The 24,171-nt window shown below is 62.1% G+C and overlaps 10 protein-coding genes across 10 annotated transcripts; 4 read left to right on the top strand and 6 right to left on the bottom strand.

The window, feature by feature from the left end:
* Window positions 1-102: 102 nt before the first annotated feature.
* On the bottom strand, window positions 103-1,746 carry RHTO_03360 (choline-phosphate cytidylyltransferase; the record flags this gene model as incomplete). Its single annotated transcript, XM_016417031.1, has 6 exons — window positions 103-242; window positions 298-357; window positions 432-728; window positions 791-905; window positions 964-1,295; window positions 1,431-1,746. 6 exons carry the CDS (start codon window positions 1,744-1,746, stop codon window positions 103-105), a joined length of 1,260 nt encoding a protein of 419 aa, XP_016271560.1.
* Window positions 1,747-1,939: 193 nt separating this feature from the next.
* Window positions 1,940-2,980, bottom strand: RHTO_03359 (transcription initiation factor TFIIE subunit beta; the record flags this gene model as incomplete). The annotated part of the gene is made up of 4 exons (XM_016417030.1): window positions 1,940-2,109; window positions 2,208-2,276; window positions 2,379-2,631; window positions 2,756-2,980. 4 exons carry the CDS (start codon window positions 2,978-2,980, stop codon window positions 1,940-1,942), a joined length of 717 nt encoding a protein of 238 aa, XP_016271559.1.
* Window positions 2,981-3,170: 190 nt separating this feature from the next.
* RHTO_03358 (NADH-ubiquinone oxidoreductase B14 subunit) lies at window positions 3,171-4,058 on the top strand (the record flags this gene model as incomplete). The annotated part of the gene is made up of 6 exons (XM_016417029.1): window positions 3,171-3,276; window positions 3,429-3,577; window positions 3,664-3,689; window positions 3,750-3,780; window positions 3,906-3,912; window positions 3,985-4,058. 6 exons carry the CDS (start codon window positions 3,171-3,173, stop codon window positions 4,056-4,058), a joined length of 393 nt encoding a protein of 130 aa, XP_016271558.1.
* A 442-nt stretch (window positions 4,059-4,500) lies between these two features.
* Window positions 4,501-5,653, bottom strand: RHTO_03357 (B-cell receptor-associated protein 31; the record flags this gene model as incomplete). Its single annotated transcript, XM_016417028.1, has 7 exons — window positions 4,501-4,608; window positions 4,673-4,791; window positions 4,852-4,934; window positions 4,993-5,087; window positions 5,153-5,166; window positions 5,223-5,340; window positions 5,648-5,653. The coding sequence occupies 7 exons, from the start codon at window positions 5,651-5,653 to the stop codon at window positions 4,501-4,503; spliced, it is 543 nt and encodes a 180-aa protein (XP_016271557.1).
* Window positions 5,654-5,946: 293 nt separating this feature from the next.
* RHTO_03356 (methyl methanesulfonate-sensitivity protein 22) lies at window positions 5,947-11,841 on the bottom strand (the record flags this gene model as incomplete). Its single annotated transcript, XM_016417027.1, has 9 exons — window positions 5,947-6,123; window positions 6,185-6,360; window positions 6,415-6,637; window positions 6,693-6,818; window positions 6,876-7,040; window positions 7,096-7,391; window positions 7,459-10,674; window positions 10,736-11,558; window positions 11,617-11,841. 9 exons carry the CDS (start codon window positions 11,839-11,841, stop codon window positions 5,947-5,949), a joined length of 5,427 nt encoding a protein of 1,808 aa, XP_016271556.1.
* A 250-nt stretch (window positions 11,842-12,091) lies between these two features.
* On the top strand, window positions 12,092-12,636 carry RHTO_03355 (Magnesium transporter family protein; the record flags this gene model as incomplete). Its single annotated transcript, XM_016417026.1, has 4 exons — window positions 12,092-12,161; window positions 12,230-12,297; window positions 12,376-12,479; window positions 12,543-12,636. The coding sequence occupies 4 exons, from the start codon at window positions 12,092-12,094 to the stop codon at window positions 12,634-12,636; spliced, it is 336 nt and encodes a 111-aa protein (XP_016271555.1).
* Window positions 12,637-12,899: 263 nt separating this feature from the next.
* On the top strand, window positions 12,900-13,719 carry RHTO_03354 (uncharacterized protein; the record flags this gene model as incomplete). Its single annotated transcript, XM_016417025.1, has 2 exons — window positions 12,900-13,124; window positions 13,183-13,719. The coding sequence occupies 2 exons, from the start codon at window positions 12,900-12,902 to the stop codon at window positions 13,717-13,719; spliced, it is 762 nt and encodes a 253-aa protein (XP_016271554.1).
* A 533-nt stretch (window positions 13,720-14,252) lies between these two features.
* Window positions 14,253-15,941, bottom strand: RHTO_03353 (uncharacterized protein; the record flags this gene model as incomplete). The annotated part of the gene is made up of 1 exon (XM_016417024.1): window positions 14,253-15,941. The coding sequence occupies one exon, from the start codon at window positions 15,939-15,941 to the stop codon at window positions 14,253-14,255; it is 1,689 nt and encodes a 562-aa protein (XP_016271553.1).
* A 1,097-nt stretch (window positions 15,942-17,038) lies between these two features.
* RHTO_03352 (guanine nucleotide exchange factor LTE1) lies at window positions 17,039-22,131 on the bottom strand (the record flags this gene model as incomplete). Its single annotated transcript, XM_016417023.1, has 8 exons — window positions 17,039-17,388; window positions 17,445-17,568; window positions 17,627-17,785; window positions 17,844-17,909; window positions 17,964-20,113; window positions 20,165-21,160; window positions 21,213-21,820; window positions 21,875-22,131. 8 exons carry the CDS (start codon window positions 22,129-22,131, stop codon window positions 17,039-17,041), a joined length of 4,710 nt encoding a protein of 1,569 aa, XP_016271552.1.
* A 699-nt stretch (window positions 22,132-22,830) lies between these two features.
* Window positions 22,831-23,905, top strand: RHTO_03351 (phosphotransferase enzyme family protein; the record flags this gene model as incomplete). The annotated part of the gene is made up of 2 exons (XM_016417022.1): window positions 22,831-23,172; window positions 23,240-23,905. The coding sequence occupies 2 exons, from the start codon at window positions 22,831-22,833 to the stop codon at window positions 23,903-23,905; spliced, it is 1,008 nt and encodes a 335-aa protein (XP_016271551.1).
* Window positions 23,906-24,171: the final 266 nt, after the last annotated feature.

The following is a 24,171-nucleotide window of genomic DNA, read 5'->3' as shown; positions in this document are numbered from 1 at the left end:
GCGATGTCGCGGAAGTCGAGGAATCGAGGTGTTTTTGGTGGTATTAGGCCGCGATGAGGCGCGAGGCGATGTATGATGAGGAAGGGACGTCGAATGCTGTGTTTATTGCTCGCCGACCGTCGGGAGAGGGTGAGGAGCGCCATAGCCCGTTCCGGCTTCGCTGCCTTGGCGAGAGCACAGTTCGGGGTGGCCGATCTTGCGCAGCTTGCCGTCGTAGTCGCCTTCGCGGTAGCCTTCAACAACTGCAGAGGGAGTCTTTAGTAGCTGAGCGGGGGGAGGGCGGACGAGAGAACGCACTGCGCTGGAGGAGTTCGGAGGTCGAGATGCCGTTGGTGCGTTTCGTGGGAAGGAAGGCGCCTGTGACGTAGACAGATCGATCGAGCATTAGCACTGGCAAGCACAGATACTAGCGCGGAAGATCCAGTACGCACCGATTGACTTGGCGTACACATACACATCGTCCTTGCCCGCACTCGCATACGGCTCCTCGTCATGCGCGACATAATCAATCTTCCACTTGTCGATAAACTCCTGATCGACCTGCCACGGCGCATCCTCGACGACCTCGTCGACCCAACGAACGTGCCGCATCGATTCGTACCGTTCTTGCGACGAGAGGACGGGCTTGGCTTTGTGTTGTTCGACGAGGGTTGAGGAGCAGACGCCGACGAGGAGGTGGACAGAGGGGAAGGCGAGCTTGCATTGTCGCAGCTGGAGCATGTGGCCGTCTGTGCGGATGAGGAAGAGCGTCAGTCGGCTGCATTTTTCCAGGAAGTGGGCAGCGACGCACAATGCAGCAAGTCGTAGACACCGTCAGCGTAGATCCTAACGGGCCTGTCGGTCGGAGGAGGGTTGATCTTGTAGGCCCGCCCAGGGTCGCCCGCAATCGCTCTCCGGATGTGGTCCTGCGGGAGTGGCGTCGTCAGCCTCCCAGCTCGAAACCCGCAGCGTGAATGTACGCACCTGAATCTCCTCGGCCGTCAAGTTGCTCAAGAACCCGCTCGGCGCCGGCGCCCACAAGACGGGTTCCTCGCCCAATCCGGGATGTCTGCTCTCGACGGCCGCCAATGGCGGAGGCGGCATCTCATCGTCCTTGTCCGTCTCAGTCTCTGTCTGTTGAGAGCGCGGAGAGGACGAAGGGGAAGGCGAGTAGCCGCTCTCGCCGGCGGAAGAACGGTACGAGGGTTGGTGGTGGAGACCGACGGGGGCGCGGAAGACGTGGGCGCGAGAAGCGGAGGGAGTGATGGCGTGTGCGGAAGAGGAGTTTGCCGTCGCAGAGGAAATGTCGCCCTCGTCTGGCGTTTCGAAAGTTGACAGCGGTGCGAGCGACGGCGAGGTGAGGAGGGGAGGGAAAGTGACAACGTCACGCGGGTCAGCCGGGAGGCTCTCTGCCTAGATACACGCCTTCGGAGCAGAGGAAATGGACGCACGACCAGCCGACTCGTAACCCTCGTTCGCTGCCGCCAGCTGCCCGACCCTCGTACTCGCTGGTGCAGTCGTCCCCACGCCTTCGCCCACCGGTGCGCCCAAACTCAGACCCTTCAGTCCCTTCGTGATCGGCTGAGCAGACGCAGGCGCCGGCCGCGCATCCGAGAGGTCGAGGTCGTCGTCCTCGCTCAGCCCAGTTTCCGCGTTCGATTCCTCCGAGGCTTCGCGTGAGGATTCGCCGCCGCCTTCTGCGCGCAAGACACCGCGAGCGTGTGGCAGTGCGCGCTTCTTGCTGCCTGGACTTGCGAGAGAAGCCATCGAGTGGAAGGTCGTGACGAAGTGATGAAATGGGAAGAGTCGGGACAAGACTCGCAGCGTGAAGCGGCAAAGATGCAGGCTATGGATGCAGGAGAGATGCTAGAGAGCGGAACTACAGCGTACAAACAACATGGGGACGAAAGGAAGGACGGAATGACCTCTTTCAGGCGGAGGAAAGGCTGGGGGAGCGGAATCAACGGTTCGACGGGACGTAGTCTTTGGACAGGTCGATGCCCTGGTCCTTGAGATGCACGTTGGTGATCTTGAACCGCCGGTTCGACGAGCCGGGACCCTTGCGACCTTTGGCCTTCGCCTTGGTCGTTGTGGGCGGAGGAGGCGCGGCAGAGGATGCGGTGAGACCGGCTGCAGAGTGTACAGCGTATCAGCACTCCGATCGAGCCAGCATCTCTCGTAAGCTGCGAAGCATCGCGAGAATGCAGCGATTGAGGGCTGAAACGCACCATTCTTGAGTTCCTGCGCTAGCTCGTCGCCGACAGGCGTCTTGAGCGAGCGCCATAGGTCGCGGAACTCTGCGAAAAGGAACACAAACGTCAGCGGACTTGCTGGAGTAGGCACCCGTTGCAGCGGGCGTGCGCCGAGCAGGAACAGCCACGCAAACGCTGCGAACTGACCTTGATCCAGCGGGTCCTTCTCCTTGCCGATATCGTCCAGGAAGACCATCTTCATCTGACCCTCCCTCTCCTGACTCTGCTCCGTCTTGCCCGTTCGCGTAACCAACACCCTCCCTTCCCGCTCAAGCTCCTCGATAGCCGTCGTCACTCCCGCCCATGATTCGCGCAGCTTCTTCACCGGCAGCCCGCCTTGTGGAGAGTGTCGTCGCAGGAGGATGAGGAGGTCGTTCTTGGACGAGAGGATGAAGTCGGGCTGGAAGAGGGAGTCACGGTCGACGAGGCAAAGTGTGAGGATGAGCGCTCGGCTTCAATGTCGCATTGCACGCCCGCCACAGCCTCCGTACGCTCGCTACGCCAGCACAGGAACGGAGCCTCACCTTGTACGCAAACAAGCCCGTCTTCTCCGTGTACCGCACCCGCTCATGCTTCTTCAATCCCTCGACGAGCTCGTGGTTGTGCAGCAGCCCCTCGACGCCCGACCTGAGGGCGAGGTCTTCGAGTCGGATGGGCCCGTTGAGCTGCTTGAGGAACGCGACGGAGAGGGCGAGTTGGGTCTGCCAGTGACGGGCGACGGTCGACGACGAGGTGTCGTACAGCGACATGGCGAGTCGGAGTGTGGTCGCAGCGCCTGTATAGCTGTCTGAGACCTTAGCAAGCAGTCCCAGGCGGCGTGAGAGCGCGTTGACAGCGAGTGGCAGGAGGCGAAGGAGAGGAAGCGGAGGTCAGACTCGTCTTGACCGCCTCGGCTCGCGCAGGAGCAGCTTTCACAGCGCACACACACTCGCTAGGACCATGACGACCATCCCATCGAGGCTCGCACGCGTCACGCAGCAGTCCGGGTCCTGGGACGCTGCCCGGGCACGCACGAGGTCGCTCTACAGGCAGTGGTACCGCGCAGGTGCGTTCGAGTCTCGTTGTGCAATATCACAGGCTTTATGCGGATACTGCTGGCTTGGCCACGCCCGCCCGGAGACGCTGTGGCCAGCTGCCGTGCCGACCCCCTCATCCTCATCACTCAAACGCAGGCTGACCTTCTACTCGCTCGTACAGCGCCCGAGATTGTCTCCCTCTACTCGCTCAACGTCCCCGCCTACTCCATCCGGGCCAAGATCCGCGAAGAGTTTGAGCGACACCGCGAGGTGACCGACTTGTCGGCCGTCGACATCCTCCTCCTCAAGAGCTACCAGGACTTGCAAGAGGTGCGTGAGACGAGTACTGAGGGTCTTCTGCTAGTGCGGTCTCGCTGACGCACCACACGCCTTGCCATTCTTTGTTGCTCTCTCAGGCGCTCAACTGCTGGAAGATGGATTCGTGCGTTTGCTCACACTCTGCCTGCACCGTCATCGCGTACTGACGATGCTATCCTCGCAGTCACATCATGCGTTGGTTCTCGAAGGAGGAGGTACGTCTGCGCGAGACTTTCGTTCGGGAACGGAGGGGCGAGGATCTCCAAGCTTCGTCCTGGTCCTCAGCGTCGAGCATTCCTGACGAACTCATTTGCCTCCTTGTGCAACTCGACCTCAACAGCTGCCCCGTACGTCCAGCCACTTGCCTCACTTAGGCCTCCGAACCGCTTGCTGACCTCTCGCTCTTTCCCCTCGCACAGCACGACCGAACTCGTTCCTCGAATCCTTCTACCTCTCCCGCGACGACTCGAAGGAAATCCAGCCGACAGCGTAGACGTAGCCTGTTTCCTTCCGACCCGCAACTCTGTTCTGTTCTTTTCGGCACGTGCGCGAAGTGCAAAGGAGGATGCTACGGAGGCTCGCTGGATCGCTTCAAATCCACCCGAGATTGCTGGCGAGTTGGACAAGGCGCCTGGGGCTCGAAATGAGCTCTGCCTCCTCCGCCTTTGCTCGCCCTGCTCACTCCGCCTTCGACCACTGTTCCTCTCGTTCGCTGCCTAGCAGACTCGACGCACAGCGGCTACAGCTCGAGCATGCTCTAGTCCTATCTCTCAAGCCAGCTCGCTGGCGGACAGCGAGCCGGGACTGGACTTGAACAGCGCTATTTGCAAGAAAACAGAAACGGCAGGGGTATCTCCCACACCTACGCTGCGCGACTCGTTCTTTCTCTCCCGCCTCCACGCCTTCCACACCAACAGCAGCTTGAGCGGTGACGTTTAGTCATGCTTCTTGTCGACAACGACCGTCTTGACCTTCTTCTTGTCCGTCTCGCCGAGACGCTTGTCGGGGTCGGCTGCGGCCTCGGCCGAGGGAGATCCGGTGGCCTGCACCGGGACAAAATGTCAGCGTGCGAACCTATGGAGGCGAAGGCGAAGGAACGGAGCGCACCTGAGCCTTGACGATCGCAAGTTCCTCCTGCGCCCTGATGAGGTCGAGGACGAGCGAGTACGTGCGCGAGAGGATGAGCGAGAGGAAGAGGCAGGAGCCGTGGAGGTAGAAGTTGCGCTCTGCGGCGTTGTCAAGCGTGAGTAAGGGCGGACAGTAAGAGGAGGAAGCGAGGGGCGCACCCGAGAGGAACTTGCGGCTGCGGTAGTCGGCTTGAGAGCGCGCGTCCGGTGCCAAGCCTCCAGCAACATTCGCCGACCTGCCCCTTCGACGAATGACGGATTAGTTGGGAGAGGGGGGAGATGTGGAAGAGAAGAACGCACGCCTCGCGCTCGCGGTGGATCTTCACCATCTGGTTGACGGCGTCGACGAACATCAAGGCAATGAAGATGAATGTGATCTTGAGGCCATACTGGATCTGCGGGGGCGCGCGAACAAAATCAAGCGGAACTGCAGGCGTCAAGTTGCGAAACGCAAGCGAACCTTGGCGATGATGTCTGTTCGGGGCGGACCATTAGCGTAGAGCAAAGGAGTTGCCAGAGACGGAACGCACGAGACTCGGCGATGGTCTTGAAGAGCGCCCGGCGCCAGGTGAAGGGCAGGGGAACGATCAGAACGAAGAACGTCAAGATCTCGATTCCGACAATGCCGAAGGCGATGAGATTTTGGATCTGTATGGGGGTATTGGCAGTGTGGAGGAGAAAGTCGTGGAGGAAGAGGGAAGTCGAAATGACGGCGAGGACAGGTCGGCGACGAGGACGAAGGGTAACGAGCGTCAGCGGTCGTCCCGGGCCTTGCTCATCGTGCTGCCTTGTTCTGAACCGCTCCCAGATATCCTTAATCCTCCACTCAGCCCCATCTGCAGGTGCCAGCGAGTTGAGGTCCTCGAAGTCGACGAGGAGCGGTGTACTCGTCACACGAGCTGCGGCTTCTGGCAGTGGTGCTGGATGGGTCTGGCGGCTCAGAGCAGCAACTCACGGCCATGTCGGAGTGTTCAGAGAGTGCAGCAAGGTGTAGCGGGTGAGGATGCGAGGTGGAAAGAGCGAAGTCGATGACGCTGCCAGGCGGCGACAAATTGCTTTCGAGCGAAGGCTTCCCAGAGAGCGTTCAATGGTTGAGCACGTCGACGTCGCAAGACGAACAGTGCAGACTCGCTGCAGACGACCAGCGAAGAGACGAAAAAACGGAGGGCGGACCCCTGTTTCGACGGAGGTTGCGAACGACGATGCACTGGCACGGTAGAAACGAACGCTACAGCGCAGAGAAGGTCGTGTCTGTCACGCCGCGGCGGAAGAGCGGAGGAGGGTGATGTCCGGCAAAGTCGTCTCGTTGAACGGCCCTCGCTTGCCGGGCTGGAATCCGCTTGGCTGGACAGCGCCGGCCGCCGTGAGCGCCGCGAGCGTCGAGCGGACGAAGGTCGAGTAGTTGCGGCGTGTCGTCTCGTCGTGAATGGCCTGCGAGGAGTAGAAGGGTGGTCAGCAGTGTTACTGCTACTGAAAGTTGAGGTTCACCCACGGCCAGGTTGTCCCGCAGCGACGCCAGCATGCTCCGAAGCAGGTTCATGATGGTACCACGAGGAACGCTCGGCCGAAGCGGCGCCGCGCCTGCACGGCCAAGGAGCTGGCCTGTCGAGGGCGGCAGAGTCGACGCAGTCGAAGCCGTCGCCAGTCGAGCCGCGTTTTCGAAGACGACTGCCAGAGAGCTATGTGAGCGCTTAAAACTCTCCAGGGAAACCAGCAACGCACTCTTCAGCAGGTCCGGTCGCTTGTCCAGAAGGTCCAGCTGCTCGACCTCGATCCTCCCGCTTGAGGCGGAGCTGTCGAACGGCAGCCCTTCGACCAGCGGCGAGACGGTACCGACGTTCTCGATGTCGACGTTGAGCAGCGTCTCGGTGAGGATGTGCTGCGAGGTGAGGCGGCGCGCAACAATCGACTCGAACCAGATCTCGAGGACGTCCTCGGCGAAGACCTACGCGTGTGAGAGTCAGCGACAAGGACGGGACCGCTATGGAGACGGTACTCACGGTGTACGCAGCCGGGTCATGCTTGAGGATCTCGATGATCAGGAAGAGACCGATGTCGCGGCGGCCGACGGGGTCACTCAACCGCTTCCACGATTGGGCGCCGTACTGCAGGTACGGTCGCCAGTCCTGCGCACGCAAGAAGTCAGACTCGGCAGGAGGGAAGCTGGGAGGAACTGTGCGCACCCCTACGCCGTTCTCGACTGCGACAGCAGCACACCTCACCCAACATTCGACGGCGTACTGAGCGTAGCTGACCCGGTCAGCGATTGTCGGACTGCTGCCAGACGAGCTGACGAAGATGTTCGAGACGAGGCGGAAGAAAGCGGGCGTGATGGTCGTCTTGAGCAGCTGCGAGCAGAATAGGTTAGTCGGCCGCTGACGAGTCCGATTGCGAGGTGCTCACCTCGGCGCAAGCCTTGTCCGCCGAGCGCAGCGCGTCGTCGCCACCTCCAACGCCGGCAGCATCTCCTTCGATACCGAGCATCGCGTTCAAGGTCGGGTCGTCAAAGTCGAGGTCGTCGAACGTGCCAAAGTCGTCCTGACTCTCGCCTTGACCATCATCGTTAGCAGCCTGAATGGCTTTCTGGCGCGGTAGTGCGGCGCGCCGGACGTCGAGGAAGCAGTCGATGACCTTGATTGCTTCGCGGCCGATCATCGGGTCGAGCGCGAGAGGCGAGTCGAGCAGGTGCGAGGTCCATGCTGAGAGGGTAGCAGGCGTAATGTCAGCGCAGGCGATGGCAGCACCAAAAATGCGCGAGCTACGCACCAGGATGAAGCAGGGCAACGTCGGGATAGGATGGCGCCGCATCTCCCGCCTTCTTGAACCGCAAGATGACCTGAACCGACCGCAAGACCATCGTGAGAAGGACAGCCCGCTGCCAGAGCGGGTCGCCTTTCCCGCTCGTTGACTTCAACCGGTCCTTCGAAAGACGGTACTCCTCCTTCCTCCGCTGCCGCTCGATCTCGGTGTACTCGCCCTTGAGCGTATCGGCGATGCTGGCGAGCCACTCGACGATAGGCTTGAGCGGCAAGTCGTGATGACGGAAGGCGGCGGCGAAGTACAGGACAGCGCGGATGCAGGTTCGACGCGCGTCCTCGTCGACGTCGGCAAAGGAGATTAGGCGACGAGCATGCTCGACACGTTGAGCGGCACCTGAAGGGTGGAGCATGGCGAAGGCGATGTCGAGCGAGTAGTGGTTGACCAGGATGGACCCGCTGCGAGTCAGCTCGACCGACTGTCGTGACCACGCAGCCGAGACCATCGGCGAGAGGCGGAGGAATAGGCGGGTGAGCTGAGCGCCTCGACGTCGCTTGTCTGCGTCGGAAATCGCTGGCAAGCCTTGCGCCGCTGCGATGACAAGCTTGAGGAAGATTGCGAAGGCGGTGTCGTTCGAACGGTCGAGGCGAGTGTCGCCAAACTTGCTGAGGTCTTGCAGGAAGTCGGGAAAGTCGCCGCTCGTCTCAGTCGTGCGGTCGGAGAGTCGGCGCGCGTTGAGCAGGTCGAAGAGTCGAGGGAGAAGGTCGTCCTTGACATCAACCCGCCAGCCCCACCGCTCGGCAAGAATGAGGCATCGAGCGAACAGCATCCAGAGGTAGCGATCGCGCCGGGCGACTGCTGTGGTCGGGAGGTTGTAGTCGGGTGCTGCGAGGGCGGAGGGCTGAATCACATCGAGAGTCGCCATGATGGCCGGCCAGTGTGCGGGGAGACGAGGAGTCGACGTCGAGACGCCGGATGGCGAGAATTGCGAGATGGTGCACAGCATCAAGACGGTGTAGGCGAGGATCTCGCCGCCGGCCGGACCTTTCTGCGCGGCAGCGGAGAGGCCGGCCCGCACTTCCTCCTCGACAATCCGCCAGAGTACGTCGACTGTCAGAGCCGCCTGACCGAACGAGTCGGACTTGAGCGCCAAGCTGATCAAGCCGAGCCACGCCTCGACTGTCCCGTCTGCAACCAACCTGTCCCCGCTGCTCGCGGCCTTCAACGTCTTGACTGTGCGATCTTGACCATGCCGAAGGAGGTCCTGCACAAGAGACCTGACACGTTGCTGAAGGCGGCGTTCGTCGACGACGTCGCTTGTCGTCCGTTGGACGCGAGCGGCGATGTCGACGAGGTACCATCCCACGAGGACGCGACCCCGTCGAAAATCCTTTCCAGCTGCTTGAAACACTGAACTAGCGTTCAGTCGGCCCTCAAGGCGTTCGAGGCTCGCTAAAATAGCCGAACCGGTCTTGGCTGCTTCTGCTCCTGTCGCCGCGTCAATACGCTTGCCGAGGTACTGAAGGACTTTCCCAACGTCGGCAAGAGAATCGAGTACTTCGCCCTCCTTGCCCAGACGAGCGAGGTCTTCGAGGATGTCGTCGCAGATGGCCGGGAGATGCGACTCGAGCTGTTCGAGCGATGTCGAGGAGGAGAGGTGCAGGCCGTAGACGTCGCATGAAGCGGAAGCGGAGTTGTCTGCGGGCTTGACGAGCGAGTAAAGATGGCCGTTGGCGATGAAGGAAGAGGGTGAGGAAAAGCGGATGCCAGGCGGCAATCGGTCGAGTCCAAAGTCGGGCGAGAACTTGCCGAACGTCGCCCAGGCTTCGTCGTTCCGGACGTCGTTCGCTGATACGACAGGGGCGCCGGTGGACATGGCGAAGACTCGGTTCGGCAGCGACTGCTCTGTCGCGCTTCGCGGCTTGACCGGAGGGGCGATCACAACGTCGTCGTCGTCGTCCTTCCCCTCGACCGACAGCTCCTGCTGACGCACGAAGGCAAAGATGACGTCGTCGGTGTCGAGCGGGACGGAGCGGGGCTTCCGTTTTTTAGCAGCGGAACCATCGAGAGGACGGTAGCCAACGACGTAATTGCCGGTCTCCTTGAGCGACGCCCGCTCTTCCCGCCCTCCCTTCTTCTCCTTGGTCGAGCCTTCGCCAGCAGGCCGAACGCAAGACTCGGCAGCCTTTCCGGCCTTCCGCTTCTTCGGCGGCGGTCGCTTCGCCCGCTTGAGGAAGCGGTCGACGATATCCTCTTCCGCTGCGTTTGTCCGTCTAGGCGCGAAGGACTGCAGCCATGATGAAACAGCGTCGTTCTCGTCCTCCTCGTCCTTGTCGCCGACTCCATCGTCTGACCGGTCGGGCTCGTCGCCGCTTTCGTCCGTGAACGCTGCCCCTTCGAAACGCATCGGCGCGTCGCCTGGTACGATCCGCTTCTTCGCTTGATTCTTCCGCGCGCGCTCCACTGCCTCCTCGTCGCCCGAGTTCAGCTCTGATCCGCTCGAGTACTCGCCGACCTCGCGCTCGCGCGCCATGAGCTTAAGGTCCTTCGCCGCCTTCTTGAGGAAGACTGCGGGCATCATCGCGCCGAGTGCGCGTTTTCGCTTGTGGCTGAGCTCGAGGCGGGACGGGCCGAGCTGGCGGTCGGGCGACTGCGATTCCTCGTCACCCCCGACTTCCTCCTCGTCTTCCTCCTCATCCTCGTCTGACGGCAACTCCGAATCTCCATCGCTTCTCCACCGCGACGGTGATGGCAAGTTGAGGATGTCCCGGTCAAGCGCATTGCGCTCGCCGGATCCAGCTCGTCGATGCACCGATCTGGACGGCTTGGCCATGTTGTGCGGCTTCTTCGCCATGCCAACAGGCTGTCGAGCCGGTGAAGAAGTCGGAGGCTCGCTATCCGCCCGAATCTGCCGTCGTGCGGAAGAAGCTGGTCGGCGAGACGCTGCGGTGGCCGAGCCGGAACGACGGCGGTCGGTAACTCGTCGTCGCTTGGTACCGTCCGTTTTTCGAGGCGAGTGGGCAGGCGAAGAAGAAGGTGGTGCACTTTCGGCGCGTCGAGGTCGATGACGCTTTTGTCGAGGAGAGGTGATTGTGGCGGTTGACGAGTCGCTGGAACCGTCGTCTGATGCGGCAGCCCCATGGCGCTTCTTGCGCGATTGAGGCGCCTTCGTGCGGCGAAGAGGGTTGTCGATGCGAGAGGGACCGTGTCGGTGAGGCGAGTAGGCTGAGGGAGCGGTCACTGATAAGCGGAGCGACGGAACGTGCAGGCATGAGGCAGAACTTACGACGCTTCTTGCCGTTCCCGCCCATTGCTGCTGCCACCGTCAGCTCCATCCGCTCCTTCCGCCTGGCCTCCCGCTCAAGCAGGGACATGCCGTCTTCGTCGCTTTGCAACCCACTCGACGTATCCGCACTCCCTAACGAGCGGTCCTGCAAACGAGGCAGACTGTCGCCGGTCCCGTTCTCCTCGTCGCTGACGAGCCAGCCTCCTAGACTATCCTTCGGTTTCCTCGCGAGCTCCTCCTTCTTCCGTTGGAGTTCCTCAGCCGTTTCCTCAACTGGACGCTTCGTCCGCACGACAGCACCCTCCCATCCATTCTTCAGCAGCGTCTTGGTGTACTTTAGCTGCTCAACCGAGTAGGGCTTCAGTTGAGCGACGGTGCGAGTGCGGAGGGCGCGGCCGGCGACGAGATGTGCGGCATCCGGAGGAATGTCCACGGGAGAAGAGGCGCGAGGCGAGGATGAAGGAGGAGGCGTTGCTGTGCGGGGTCGTTTACGAGGCGGTGGCGTCGTTGTTCGAGTGTCCGACGGCGAAGGAGACCGACTCGGGCGACTCTGCACGGGTTTGCGCGGTCGTGCAATGATGTCGAGGACATGGGACGAGGCATCCGAGAGTGCGGGTGAAGCAGATCGACTTTGCTTTCGCAGAACCTCGTCGGGGTGCGGGAGAGAAGGTTCGGGCGATGGGCGAGGTGAAGGCGAGCGTGTTCGACTGGAAGAGGGGCGGCGACAAGCGGGTACAGCGAGAGATGGGGATGGGGCGCGGCGACGCCTTTCGGCCGACGAAGCGAGGGTGTATGCTTGGAGACGAACGGGAGACATGGCGAGCTAAATCTTACGAAGCGTCAGCCGTAGCGGAAGAACGGAGGAAGAGAAAGGAGCGCACTTCGTCCTCGCTCGAAAGGTCCGCATCCAACTCGTCCGTCTCGCCTCGCTCCTGTGCTCTAACCTTCCGTGCCTGCAGCCCTGCCCAGTACCGCTGCCCAAGCAAGCCGGCCCTAGCCTCCTCGATCTCGCCTGCTTCGCTCGAAGGGACGGGCGAGGACGGTGACAGGACCGGTAATCGCGAGCTAGACGCGTACAAGCGAGCATCACCAACGCGGCGGTCCATTGCCACGCCGCTCACTTGCGGCGGGGCGCGAGGACGAGGCGCTCAAAGGCGAGTTCCGTCGAGTCGCGGTGGGAGCGAGTAACGACTGGCGCCAACCTGGGTCGTTCGTGGGCACCCGCACGCTGCTGCACACTCCTTCAAACACGTCTAGCCTGTCAACGGACGCAGCGAGTGCGAGGTGGTGGAGCCAGACCTTGTCCTCATCCCTCTGCCGCTCCGCATCCGCAAGCTGCCCCTCGCAACCGCTAGGATGCTTGCTAGACTAGTGATTCTCGTATCTAGCATGGTCCTGCTGCATTCGGCCTACTCCGCCTGGCAAGGTGAGCCATATTCGTCCCTCGTCTCCCACCACGAAGACCGCTGACTAGGCTCACACTGCCCTTTGCAGCCCGGATAGCCGCAGATACGGGTGGCTTCGAGGTGGAGAGCATCCTCGGCGCGCGGATCCCCCCAGACGTGCGTTGTGCGCGCTTCCTCACCCCTCCTGCCTTCGTAACTGATGAAGCTGGATGGTGCCGTCACACGGCCTCGCAGATCCTCGTCGAAGCCGTCAGCTCGTTCATTACACTCGTGATTGGCATACTGTGGAGCGCACCGGCCTTGAAGGGCGTGACGTTCGCGAGCGAGATGAGTTCTCGGTGCGCATGCTCCCCCTCTCACCTTCCTAGCCATCCCCGCTGACCCTTACCTCGCTCGAGCAGCTCGGTAGATTCGACAGACTCGGGCATTGCATTCGCCAATGTACGGCATCGAGGGTCGCTCCTGTTCGGACAGGAAACGAAGTCTTTTTTTTAGCTTCGTGCATCGAGGAACGGTCCACAAGTGTTCGGCAGTACCGACAGCAAAGGCCAGTCCGTCAACTCGCCTGCTTTCACGCTGTTGACCTCGACGAAGCGCGGCTCGATGTCCCGGCCTGAGCGCGGATGAGGGGACCCTGCTTCGCTTCGCTAGCTCATCCAGATTGCGTTCGTCCAAATCTTCCCTCCTGCTCTGCTCCTGCTTGCGCGTCCCCTCTCCTTTCCGCTCGGCTCTTCGCCTCTCCATTACTACAACACCCAATGCTCGCACTTCGCCTTGCCCGACCGTCCGCCTTCCGCAGCCTCCTACCGCGATTGCCCTCGACCACTCTCCTTCTGCGCGCAACCTTCAGCAACACCACAAGCGCATTGCAGTATTGGGAGGAGTTCGAGCCGGGGCAGACGTGGCGTATGGTCAAAAGGGAGGTTGGTGAGCAGGATCTGGAGGAGGCTGCTGAGGATGCATCCCACTTGATGACGCTTGAAGTGCGTGAGAGTGTATCATCGTCTGCGAGGATACGCTGACTCGCTTTGATCTTACCAGGAGCTCGACAAGATGCTCGACCCAGCGCCGTACCGCCGAGGCGCAAAGGTCGAAAGCCTCAAAGCCGGCCAGCCTATCGAGCTTCACCCGATGCTTGACGACGTCGACTTTATTTACATCAAGCCTACCCACTCGTGCGCGCCCGGTGCTCGTCTGGAAGTCTGGACCGAACATGGCGACGTCGTCTCAGGGAACGCCTACTCGGATCCGGCTATCGAGGAGATGGCCACGTCGCCTCCGTGCAATCGCTTGGTGGTGCGCATACGCGAAGATATCGCTGCGGACATCGTCAATGTCGACGGCGTGACAGTGCGCGAACTTTTAGATGGCGTCGCGGGCTTCTGGGACAGACCTGTCAGCGACGAGGTTGCCAAGTACTACCGGCGCCTTTATGATCACCCGGCTGACGACAAGAACGTCATCACCGAGGGTCACTTCCAGCCGATACATTGCTCCTGGGAAGGATGGTCTAAAGGACCCGAGGTTCAGGAGGACGGCTCGGTGCTTCTCGAGTGTGACGAGATCCGTGGGAACTAGTAATGCCTTCCATGCTCTAGCACTCTGAAAAGCGCTGTTACTGGCGAAGCGTGACTTTGCAAAGTCAGCTGGAAGCAGGCGAGAGCGAGAGCAAGTCGTCCTCCACGCATATGAGCGTTGTTCAACTCGGTAGCCAGTGATCATCAGCGTCAGTCAGATATTCGATCGGCGATGAGCGGAAGAAGCGCGAAAGCCGGGCAAGGAGGGATGAGAGGCAAAGGGCAGCTGCATTCTGCACCCTTCCGCTGTCTTGATTCGCAACGCTGAGCAGCTTGACGGAAACGATAGCTGCAATGCATGCATGAGCAGAAGGTACAGCGCGACAGAGAGGGCGACCGGGCGATGCGGCAAAAGGTACAGCGACTTGCGCAAGGAGAGGGCGGGCGAAGTATGGATGTATCGGCACGGCCGGCGAGCGTGAGGTAGGTGTAATGTCTGTATGAGTGATTAGGCGGAGGAGTGAAGAGGAAAGTCTGCCGAGCGAGGGAAGGTCAGCAACGGAAGACGGAGAATGGCAAGGAACGGCCGCGCACCTATCGGATCACCCTTGCGCGCTTCTTCGCCAAGTCCTGATGCCGCCGCTCCCACCGCCGCGCATCCTTGACCCGCTCGCTCTGCAAGTCCCGCCGGACCTTCGCAACGGCACCAGTCTCGATACTCGCCGCCTGTCCCGTTCCCGTCGGCGCGACCCTGAACCGCAAGTCGCTCGTGAAGCTCCCTGAGCCGTCGATGTTCGGCAGGACGACCGTCTCGGTGAACTGCCATCGCCCGTCGCCTCGAGTCCAGTAGGACGTCGGGATGGTGTACGTGAGCGGGACGACCGTCGTCTTGCCGCCACGCTCGAAGCCAAAGGTGGTCGAGAACGTCTCTGCTGCGGCATTGGCGATTGTTCGCGAGGGAGAAGTGCCGGAAGTGGCGACGGAGGCGGTTCGAGGGGAAGAAGACGGCGGGAGGATGACGGACTGGAAGGAGGCAGACGAAACAGGAGTCGGGCGAGTGCCGGAGAGTGAAGAGGGAAGCGCCGTCGAGTCTATCGAGTTGGTCGAGTCGGCGCCCGCGACGTGGTCCAGGTTGTTCCGCTCGGAGGCCTTCTTCTGGCTGATGCCGACGCCAACACCGACTGCGACGCCGACTAGCAGGAGCGCAAGCAAGATGAGGAAGACTCGTCGGTTGTTCCCTTTCTTCGCGTTCTCCTCGCGCCAAGGCTGATCCGCACCCATTCCTGACGTACTCGACGACGAGCCCTTGCGCTGGCTGATCTTCTCCTGGTCGTCGAGCGTGAAGCGGTTCGTGCTCGGCTCCTCGCTGTGCGTGCGAACAAGCGAGACCGGGTCGTACGCGCCGGCGTACATCGAGTCGTACTTCTCGTCCTCGGCCGTCATCCAAGCGGTCGTCGCCTCGCTGTCCTTCTGGACGTGTTGCGAGTCGCGGTTGTTGTACGCCAAGACGGAGCCCCGGCCGGGAAGTTGCACCATGACCTCCTGGTGCTGGTTAGGCGTGGGCGAGCTGTTGTTCCACGGACTGCCGGAGCGCTCCTGACCTGGCGGAGCGGCAAAGTTGTCGATGGGGACAGGCAGAGGGATGGGATTGGACGTCGGGACGGGCGTTGTGAGTGGTCGAGAAGGGAGATGGTGCTTCTTCAGCGAGGGTGCCGGGCTCAGGCCTTCAGGTGTGTCGGGGTTCGTGACGGAGAGGACAATAGGAGCGGGAGCTGGAACGACGGGCTTCGTCGCCGGCAAGGGTGCTGAGGTGGCAAGGTGCGCCTGCTGAGGCGGCGAGGGGAAGGACATGGAAGGTGTGCCGAGCGCGAAAGCCGGGTCGACGAGAGAAGGAGCGGACGAGTTGTGCGAATGAGTGGACGAGGTCGACGGCTCTTGCTGCGACTCGCGCGAGCGTGAGACAGACGAGTACGCCGACTCCGAGTATTCAGAGATGCGGGAGAGGGTTTTCGAGGGGTAAGTCGACGAAGTCGAGAGGTGCGCCGGGTTTGGTTGAGCGGGAGGAGCGGATCCGGCGCCGTTCAAGAGACTCTGGGTGACCGAGGTGTACTTGGCGAGGTACTGCTCGTCTATAGAACCTGCTGGCGGGGCTTGGTGCTGGCCGTACGAGTCGGTGATCAGGAGGGAAGGGTGCGACTGCGAGCCAGAGGGAGGAGGGACGGTCGCGGGATCGGTCAAGTCGAGCGACCCGTGCGAGCGCGGAAACTTGTACGAGGGAAGCATACTGGCTGTGAAGAGCAGGAGGAAGCAGGTCAGCTTGAATTTCTGAGCGTGACCGTACGCGACGACCAAACGCGCTCCGCAAACACGAGCAGTCCTTGGGAACGACACGCCCTGTGTATTGGTCGTCTCGGCAGCGCAATCCAGATCTATCCTTGCTCCGTCTGCGCGAGCGAGCGGCATCCTCGTCGTCTTCATGGCCCGCACTGACCTCCTCATCTCGCGACCTTCCCAAATTCCGCCAGAGGCCTGAGCGATGAAGGAGGGAACGGCGGGCTCACCTACAGTCCTGGCAGCGTGCTTCAAATGTAAAGAGCGTCTCGAACACGCGTCCTAGTCCTGCGATGCGCCGAGAGGCGGAAAAGGTGTCGCGTGCCGGCTGTTCAACGGTCGGCGAGCGGAGGAGATGGGAGAGGCGCTGGCGGGTTGTGGCGGCTGACGGGCGCGTCGTAGGTGTACTTTGAGACGTGAAGGCCGGTCTGAAGGTCGCAAGGGCGTCAAGGACGAGCGAGCTGGCGCAGGTCGAGCGGGTGAGCGGGAGGAGGACAAGAAAGGGCGGCGTCGCGCTGGGCGGAGGTGCCGGCGGTCGTGAGGTCGTCAAGTGCGAGTGCAGTCCACCAGGGAGTGCTCGCGAGCGAAAAAGAGGAGCAAGGACGGATGTGACGAAGCGTGCGAGGGAAAAGAACGGCGATGGAGTTCCCGCGTCGCTCTCCGAGACGCGTCCGTCGACCAAGTTCCGTGTTCCGCTTTCATTTTACTAGCGCATGCAGTCACTCTCGACGCTCTCTTGCACGCGAAAGATCCAGCGGAAGCAGGACCGATGCGAGGAGGGCTCACTCATCCGGTCAGGAGGTCGACGAGTTGAGAAGCTTGGTATAACAGCTGCAGAACGAGCGAAGGGATATATAGGCGGCGAGTACAGGGCAATGCGATTGGCGGCGGGCGACACGGAGGAAGGTGGACAAAGAACGACGAGAGGGGACGGGTATTGCTTTGAGGCGGAAGGAGGGAAGTCACCGCGGGTATGGTACACTTTGCTGGGCGGGCGAGCGGTCGTAACGAGCGTGAGAGAGTCGGAGAGAGTGAGAGAAAAGTGCGGATCACGCCTCGAGCTTGCGCGACAGCGCGTGCATGACGTCTTGCTTGAGCGACCGGATCTTGAGGCACTTGAAAAACACGCTCGGTGTCGGTTCGAACGTGTACCGGTTCGCGAGATCTTGGAAGGCGACGACCTGTCGGACGGTACTAGCGAGGACGCGGAACTTGTGGACGTTGACCAGCGGGGCGAGCGAGATGGACGGCGGCAGCGGAGGGAGTTCTTCGAAGGCAGAGGGGTCGGCGAGCGAGACGAGCGAACCGGCAGCATCGACTTCAGCGGGAATGTCGGGCTCGGTCGGGTCGAGGAAGGTCGGAAGCTCGGCGTTGAGGGCGAGGTCGCGGAGGAAGATGCCTAGCGGAGATGGCTCGTCAGATCACCTTCGCACGGGCCAGTACAAGGAGACGCACCGAGGAAGGGGATGCAGCCTTTTGCAGCTGCTGCGGTGGTCGAGTCGAAAGAACCCGAGCGAGCGGCCGGCAGACCAGCTTCGGTCGCGACAAGCGCGTTCATGACGGCGCGCAAGTACTTGAACTGCGACACACAGGGTCAATGAGGCCGGAGCTCATGAGCGAAAGGGGTGCAGACTTACGTTCTTGAGGTGCGAGACAAAGACCTGCATGCCGCGGAACTTGCGCATCTCCCAGGACGGCACCTTGGCCCAGGTCTTGCGCAAGCGCTCGACGTCGGGGATCTGCAGTCCGTGCACGATCTGCGTGAGGGTCTGGAAGTTGGACATGCAGTAGCATTTCTGCGGAGAAGCAAAGAGTCAGCACTTGAGTAGCGACAACGGCAACGTCGCAACTCACAAAGGCGAGGCGGATGAACTTGGCGAGCAGAATAGCGCGCTCATCGATGCTGGCGGTGAGGAGGATCTGCGTGTTTGACTGCTTAGCCTGCGTCTTGGAAGAGCGGATCGAAAGGCTCACCTCGGAGCAGACCCAGTTCGCCGTCAGGTTGAACCGCGCAATCACGTCCTGCACGGCGCTCGAGGGCTGCGTGCCCTTCTCCTTCGCGACCAAGTCCGCCCTCCGACGCTCCTTGACGTACACCTCCCAGTCATGGACGTCCGTTTCGCCGATCCGGTCCTGCCAACTCCCGCTTGCCAGCTCGGTGTAGCTGAGCATGCGCAACATGTCGCGCTCGATGAGCGCGAACTGCTGAGCAAGCGTCTCGGCCTTGCAGAAGAGGATGAAGGAGCGATGGGCGGGAGCGACGGATGGCGTCGGTCGCAAGGCAGGTCGAGTCGAAAAAGGTCGGAAGATGCGGCTGATGGACGGCTTGCGGAACGTAGGTGGTTCGGGCGCGACAAGCTGAGGCGTAAGTTTGGTCGAGGGAGCCGAAGGGAGCGCTTGGTCGGCCCGCGGACTCGCGATTGTCTCGACGCAACGAGATTCTGCTGGCGCGGTCGAAGAGGGCGGCGGAAGGTCGAGTGTGTCGGGCAGTCTAGCGGCAGAAGCAACGACATCGTCGTGCGCAGGCGTGACGAGAGGCGCACCCGCATCAACGTCCATCTCGACGCTATCCTCCACCTCGCCTGCCTCGACAAGCCTGCGTCGCTCCTCCTCAAGCTTCGAAAGCTTCGAGCTCTTCTCCATCTGCATTGCGACGCGCCTCGCCTTCTCCTGCTCCTTCGTGTCGTCGACCAAACCCTCGAGCCTTCGCAAGGCAGCCTCGACGTCGCCGGGCTCTTCGTCGTCCGAGTCGACGAGACCTTCGAGGATGAAGTTGGGCACGGTGGCGACGCCTGGCTCGACGCCTTCTTCGTCGTCGACGAAGAGAACCGATTCTCGCGGCTGGTCGTCCCGCGTCCAGTCAAAAGGGGCGGGACCTCGTGTGCTTCGCCGCAAGAGATCACTCGTCTCCGAGTCGATGGACTGTCGAAGCGGGAGCTGCGCATGGACAAGCGATCCGTCGGCGACGAAGCGCAGATCTTGCGCCGCTGGCAACCGCTTCAGAGTCCGCTTCGCCTCGATCACGTCTTCGTCTTCATCCGAGTCGTCGAGGTCGTCCAGTTCGATGCGAACGGACTCGCGGCGGTCGAAGCTGGCAACGTGGCCAAATGCGCCGGGCCTGAGGATAAAGCCGGGAGTTGTGGACGGAAGCGGGGCCGGCAGCGTGGTTGTCGAGTCGGCGCTGTACGAGGGTTCGGCGGAGATGGGTACGGGGGTAGGCTTGGCCGGGAAGGCGTAGTCGGTTGAGGCGATGGGAACGGGTTCGTCGACGCCGGCGATGCCGAGGCCAAGGCCGGAAGACTGGTCGACTACGACCGCAGGAGGACACTGCTCGGGGTCGTGCACGACATCCGGCTCTGGCGAAGCGATCTCGTCCGTCTCGAACGTCGAGGCGTTGCTTGTGAGCGTGGGCGTGACCTCCTGATCGTCGACGACTGCGTCCAACTCGCGCTTGATATCCCAGTACTCGAGGTACTTTTCCAGCCCGCCCTCGATCCGGAGGAGGTCGCCTTCCGCGCTGTCCGTCATCTCGAAGCCCTTCCGCGAGCCGCTGTGCTCATGCGCAGTCTGCCCCTTGGTAGCCGCGCCTAGCTTGCGCTTGATTCGACCGATTGAGCCGATGGCGGAGGAGAAGCTGCGGGCGATCGGATTCTGCTGCGAGGTCGAGTCGGGAAGCGGGAAGGGCGCGTTGACCGAGCTGTGTAGGCGAGGAGGGGAAGACGGCGACGAGGTGGCGAAAAGGCGAGTCTTCGTTCGACTGCCGAGGTCGTGAGGTCGAGCTGTAGAGGTCCCGTTGACCGGTACGCTTGCCAGATCGAGGTCGAGCTCGTCTTCCGGTGCGCCGAGGGCAGGACTCGTTCCGCTTGTCGCCACCGCCGCTGAAGTTGCGCCGAGGATGTACGCCTCCTTGCACTTGCGCGCCGTCTTCTTCAGACCCTTAATGAGCCTTGCGTCCTTCGGGCTGGACCTGAATCGCTCATCCCTCGCCGCGTTGTTCAGCCAGACCGTCAAGGTCGTCCGCAGTTCGCGAGAGGGGAAGAAGTCGTCCATGAAGTGGTTGAGGAGCCAGTAGCGGATCACGACGAAGGTGCGGACGCGGACGACTCGTCGAAGGGCGTCGTCTTCTGCTGCGAGTGCTGCCAGAGACGACGAGGAGCTCGAAGAGGAGAGCCCACCTTGCGGCTGCGTGGAGGGCTTCATCGCCCAGTCGAAGCGGGAGATGAGGAGGTGCAGGAGGTCGACAGGCGCGATGAAGTGGCGGAACGTGAGGAAGAAGTCGGTCAAGAGGTCGCTGGAGATTTGCGAGGTCAACTCGGCGACGAGCCGTTCGACGGATGCGGCCATCAGGACTCGTTGGGCGGAGGGAGACGGCGGCAAAGGCGTATTCTTCGCTGAGCCGACCGAGTCGCGAACGCTTGTCGCGGGCGAGCTGACGGGACCTGAGCCGCGCTGGCTGATGCTCCAGCGGCGCGCGCTCGGAGCCGGACTGCCCGTCACGCTCGAGGCGGGACTGCCAACCTGGTCCCTTGCGCCGTCGGCCGCACTATCGCGACGAACACTCTTGCCTGGCGTTACTGGCGGTGCAGCTGAGCCTCGCCGCGAGCTCGTTGTCGGGGGCGAGGTCGGGATGACGGGTTGTCGCGAGCCGTTCTTGAGCCCCCAAATCACGAAGCGAGGGTCGTCTCCCGCCGCAGGAACGACTGTGATCTGCTGGCCGGACGCATGCGAGCCGCTCGAGCGCGCCGATGCGAGAGAAGCCGAGGAAGGCAGTCGGCCGTGGTGGCCGAAGGGGATGTTGTGAGGAAGGTCGGCGGGCGGAAGAGGCGGACTGGACAAGCCGGCGGGGCGGTGGAAGACATCGAAGACGGTCGGATCTTGGTAGCGCAGTCGAGGTGCGGACGGCTGACTCTGAGGCAGGGCGTCGTCCGCTCGAGCAGTCCGGATCGAGTCGTTCGACGCCACCTCGCGCATCGGGTGCGGTGGACGCGGTGAGCTCGCTTCGCCTTGAGTCGTCCACAACGCACCGCCGAGCGGGACCTGAGAGACGGCTCGCGGGATGCGTACGCCCGTTCCGAACGGACCGCGAGCGAAAGACGGTCGTTTTGGCGGCGAGGCGAGCGGATGGTCGAGGCGAGTTGCGTCGAAAGCGGTGTCGAGTTCCTCGACTACTACTGCGAGCCGTCATTAGCAGATCTCGGATGTGACGAGGAATGGCAGACTCACGATCGTCAGGGAGGTCCGTCGTGTCCGTCTCTGCTGTGCTCAGCGCGCTACCCTTTCTCCCCCTCTTGCCGCCGCTACTGCCCGTCGCGGCACTCCCCTTCCGTCTGAACAAGTCGGGCAACCCAACCCTGGCCGTCCCTTCCCTCCGGCTCTTCGTCGCCGTACCCGTCTTCAGCCCCGCATGCTGCTGGAGCGTCACGTCTTCCCGCCAGCCCAAAATACGACCGAGTACGTCCCCTTCGTACGAAGACGACCGCGAGCTGTCTCGATTGTCGTGTGAGGACTGCTGCACGAACGCAGGCGTCGAGTTCAGGGTTGGCGAGCTACCGATCCGTCGTAGGCGATTCGTATTCGCCGCACTTGTCTGTGCGGTGTGAAACGCGGCGGCGGTCGGACTGAGCAAGGCGGGAGAAGGAGAAGGTTCCGCCTCGAGCGGTGTCGAGCGGAGGGCGGGGATCGAGCGGGACTGGCGGAGTGAGCTGCGGTAGAGCGCAATCTTCGGGCGTGTTGCGGCAGGCATAGGCTGATGAGATGGCCGGGCGAAGGGTATGTGCGAGGAGGTGGCGGATGAGGAGGAGGAAGGCGAGATTGGCGAGTCGGCGATGGGTCTGCGGGTCCTGTTGTCAGCCGCACGTTCCGTCGGCCGTCGGACGAGTACTCACTTGACCCTGTACACCGTCCGACCATTCTCATCCACCCTCGTCTGCACCACACTCTCCGTCTCGCCTCCATCTCGCGCCTGTTCCGCATAGAACTTCGCCAGAGCCTTCGCAGCCGCTTCATTCGTAGTCTCCGCGAATCCTCTACCCACGGGAGCCCACATGTCGCTGCCCTCCGGTGAGACGCGTGCATCGAAAGTCGGGTCGTGGGAAGTCTGGACGAGCGGGCCTGGCCGGCGACGCGTCTCCTGTGCACTCATCTCCCTTTCGAGACGCCTGCGAGCCTTCCCAGCGCCTCACCCCGCCCTGCGAGACGCGACGCCCTTTGCCCGGACAGGAGGTTCGAGCGAAACTGATGAGAAGTGACGGGGCGACAAAGGCGAGCGGAAGGGTATGGCGTGACTTGTGGTGCGTTGCGAGGGGGTATATGAGTCGTCTGACGGGCGTAAAGAGCGTTCCGAGCAGTGTGAGCGAGTGGTTGAGGGCAGGAGGACGAAGTTCGCCTCGACGCGACGATGTATGCGCGTCAACCCTCGCTCGTGGCCCGCGTTGCTCAGCCTAATGGTAAGAGACAGCTGTATTGAGCGCACAGAAGTGCGAAACAAGTGCCGGGAAGAAGCGAGGCGGCGCTTCTGTTGGTGAGAAGAGCTCTCTCCCTCTTCTTCCTCCTCCATTCACGCTGCTACACAAGCTTGTCACGCTCGTCAGTGCTTTAACACTGTCCCGCGCTACCTGCCAAGTTCTCACGACGCCCACCTTTCCCGCGCCATTCCTTCCTCACCCTCCTCTACCCTGCTCGTCCAAACCACCATCAAGTCGCTCGTGTCTCGTCTGGCTTTGTCCTGTGTCGGCCTGCGCTTCTAGTGCGCTGCCTCTCTCGCAAGATCCTCGCGGCCTGTCTCCTCGGCATTCCTCCTCTGTCGACGGCTTCGCGAGTCCTCGCATGCTGCCCCTCTTGGATGCAGCACAAAGCCACCAAGGAACACCAGCCTGGGACAGGCAGCCAACTGACCCGTGCACAAATCGTCAAAACGCCTTCCTACCTACCTCTCTCCTCGTCAACGAACCCCGCTCTGCCGCTCATGTCGTCGGTACCCCTGCCCCGACCTGGCGACGTCCGTACAGGCGGTTACTTGATCGGCACGCGGAGACCGGTAGACTGCGAAGCCGAGGGCGTGTTCGTCAAGCGGATTCAGTGGGGCGGGAGGGATATTATCGTAAAGTACGGCATCTCGGTCTCCAGCGGGGAAGCAGACGTGATGAGGATGATCAAGGCGAACACTTCTATCCCTGTCCCGAAGGTGCGACGAGACTGGCCGTTTCGCCAACCTCGTGCGCGCGCTGAGTCGCTGACTTTCGAGTCTGCAGGTCTACGGCGTCGTGCACGAGGAGGCGACGGGCGAGACGTTCATCTACATGGAGCTCGTCGACGGGATTACGCTCGCCGAAGCTTGGTCCAACCTCTCTCCTCTAGAGCTCGCCGCCATCCAACGCGACTTTTCCGCCTATGTCGCCGAACTCGCCACGCTCGAGCCACCGCACGACGTCGTGCTCGGTGCTTGCAACAACAAGCTCGACACTCGCGTGGGCGAATCGTGCCATGCGTTGCTCGTGCGGAAGCCCGAGCCTGTCATGCGCACCATTGAGGACTTTGCGGGTTGGATCCGCTCCGAGATGGATCGCCGTCGTGGCGCACTCTTGAGGCTCCCACCATCACCGGCCAACCTCGACCAGCTCCTCACAAGCAGCGTCGTCGGCTTCGTCCACGCCGACTTGCACGGCGAGAACATCCTCATCAAGAACGGTCGGATAGCCGCCATCATCGACTGGGAACTCACCGGATGGCTACCACGCATCGTCGAGCCGCTCGCCCTCGTTGGGTACATCAAGAAACGGCGATACGGGTGTCCACCGGCAATGGAGGGGCTGCTGAGCACTTTCGACCTCGAGCCGGAGACGCGCGAAGGTTTGCTGTTCGTGCACATGGCGCTGAATGCGGGTCCAGATTCGGCGCACTGGGCGGAGTCTTGGTGAAGCTGTGATTATTGCAGTGCTGCTCGCGTCGTCGTAGCGAGAAACGAGATGTCCCCTCTATGCATGCGCTCTGCTTGCGCTTGTCGGCGCCCTTGCAGCTTGTCTTGGCGCCACAGCGTCTCTCTGTTGCAAGCGAGCTGGGACGAACGACTGGAAGCAGGGAAGCGGTTCCAGATCTTCTGCCCCTGCCTTCTGTTCCTCCTCCTCTTTCGTCGCACAAAAGCCCCCGCTTGGGGTTGCCCGACTCTACTTCGCCGCTTCTCAAC

This window comes from Rhodotorula toruloides (assembly GCF_000320785.1).
Source record: "Rhodotorula toruloides NP11 unplaced genomic scaffold Scaffold20, whole genome shotgun sequence".
In the NCBI taxonomy this organism is placed as follows: Eukaryota; Fungi; Basidiomycota; class Microbotryomycetes; order Sporidiobolales; family Sporidiobolaceae; genus Rhodotorula; species Rhodotorula toruloides.
The sequence above is the reverse complement of the archived record's forward strand: the minus strand, read 5'-3'. Positions and strand labels throughout refer to the sequence as shown.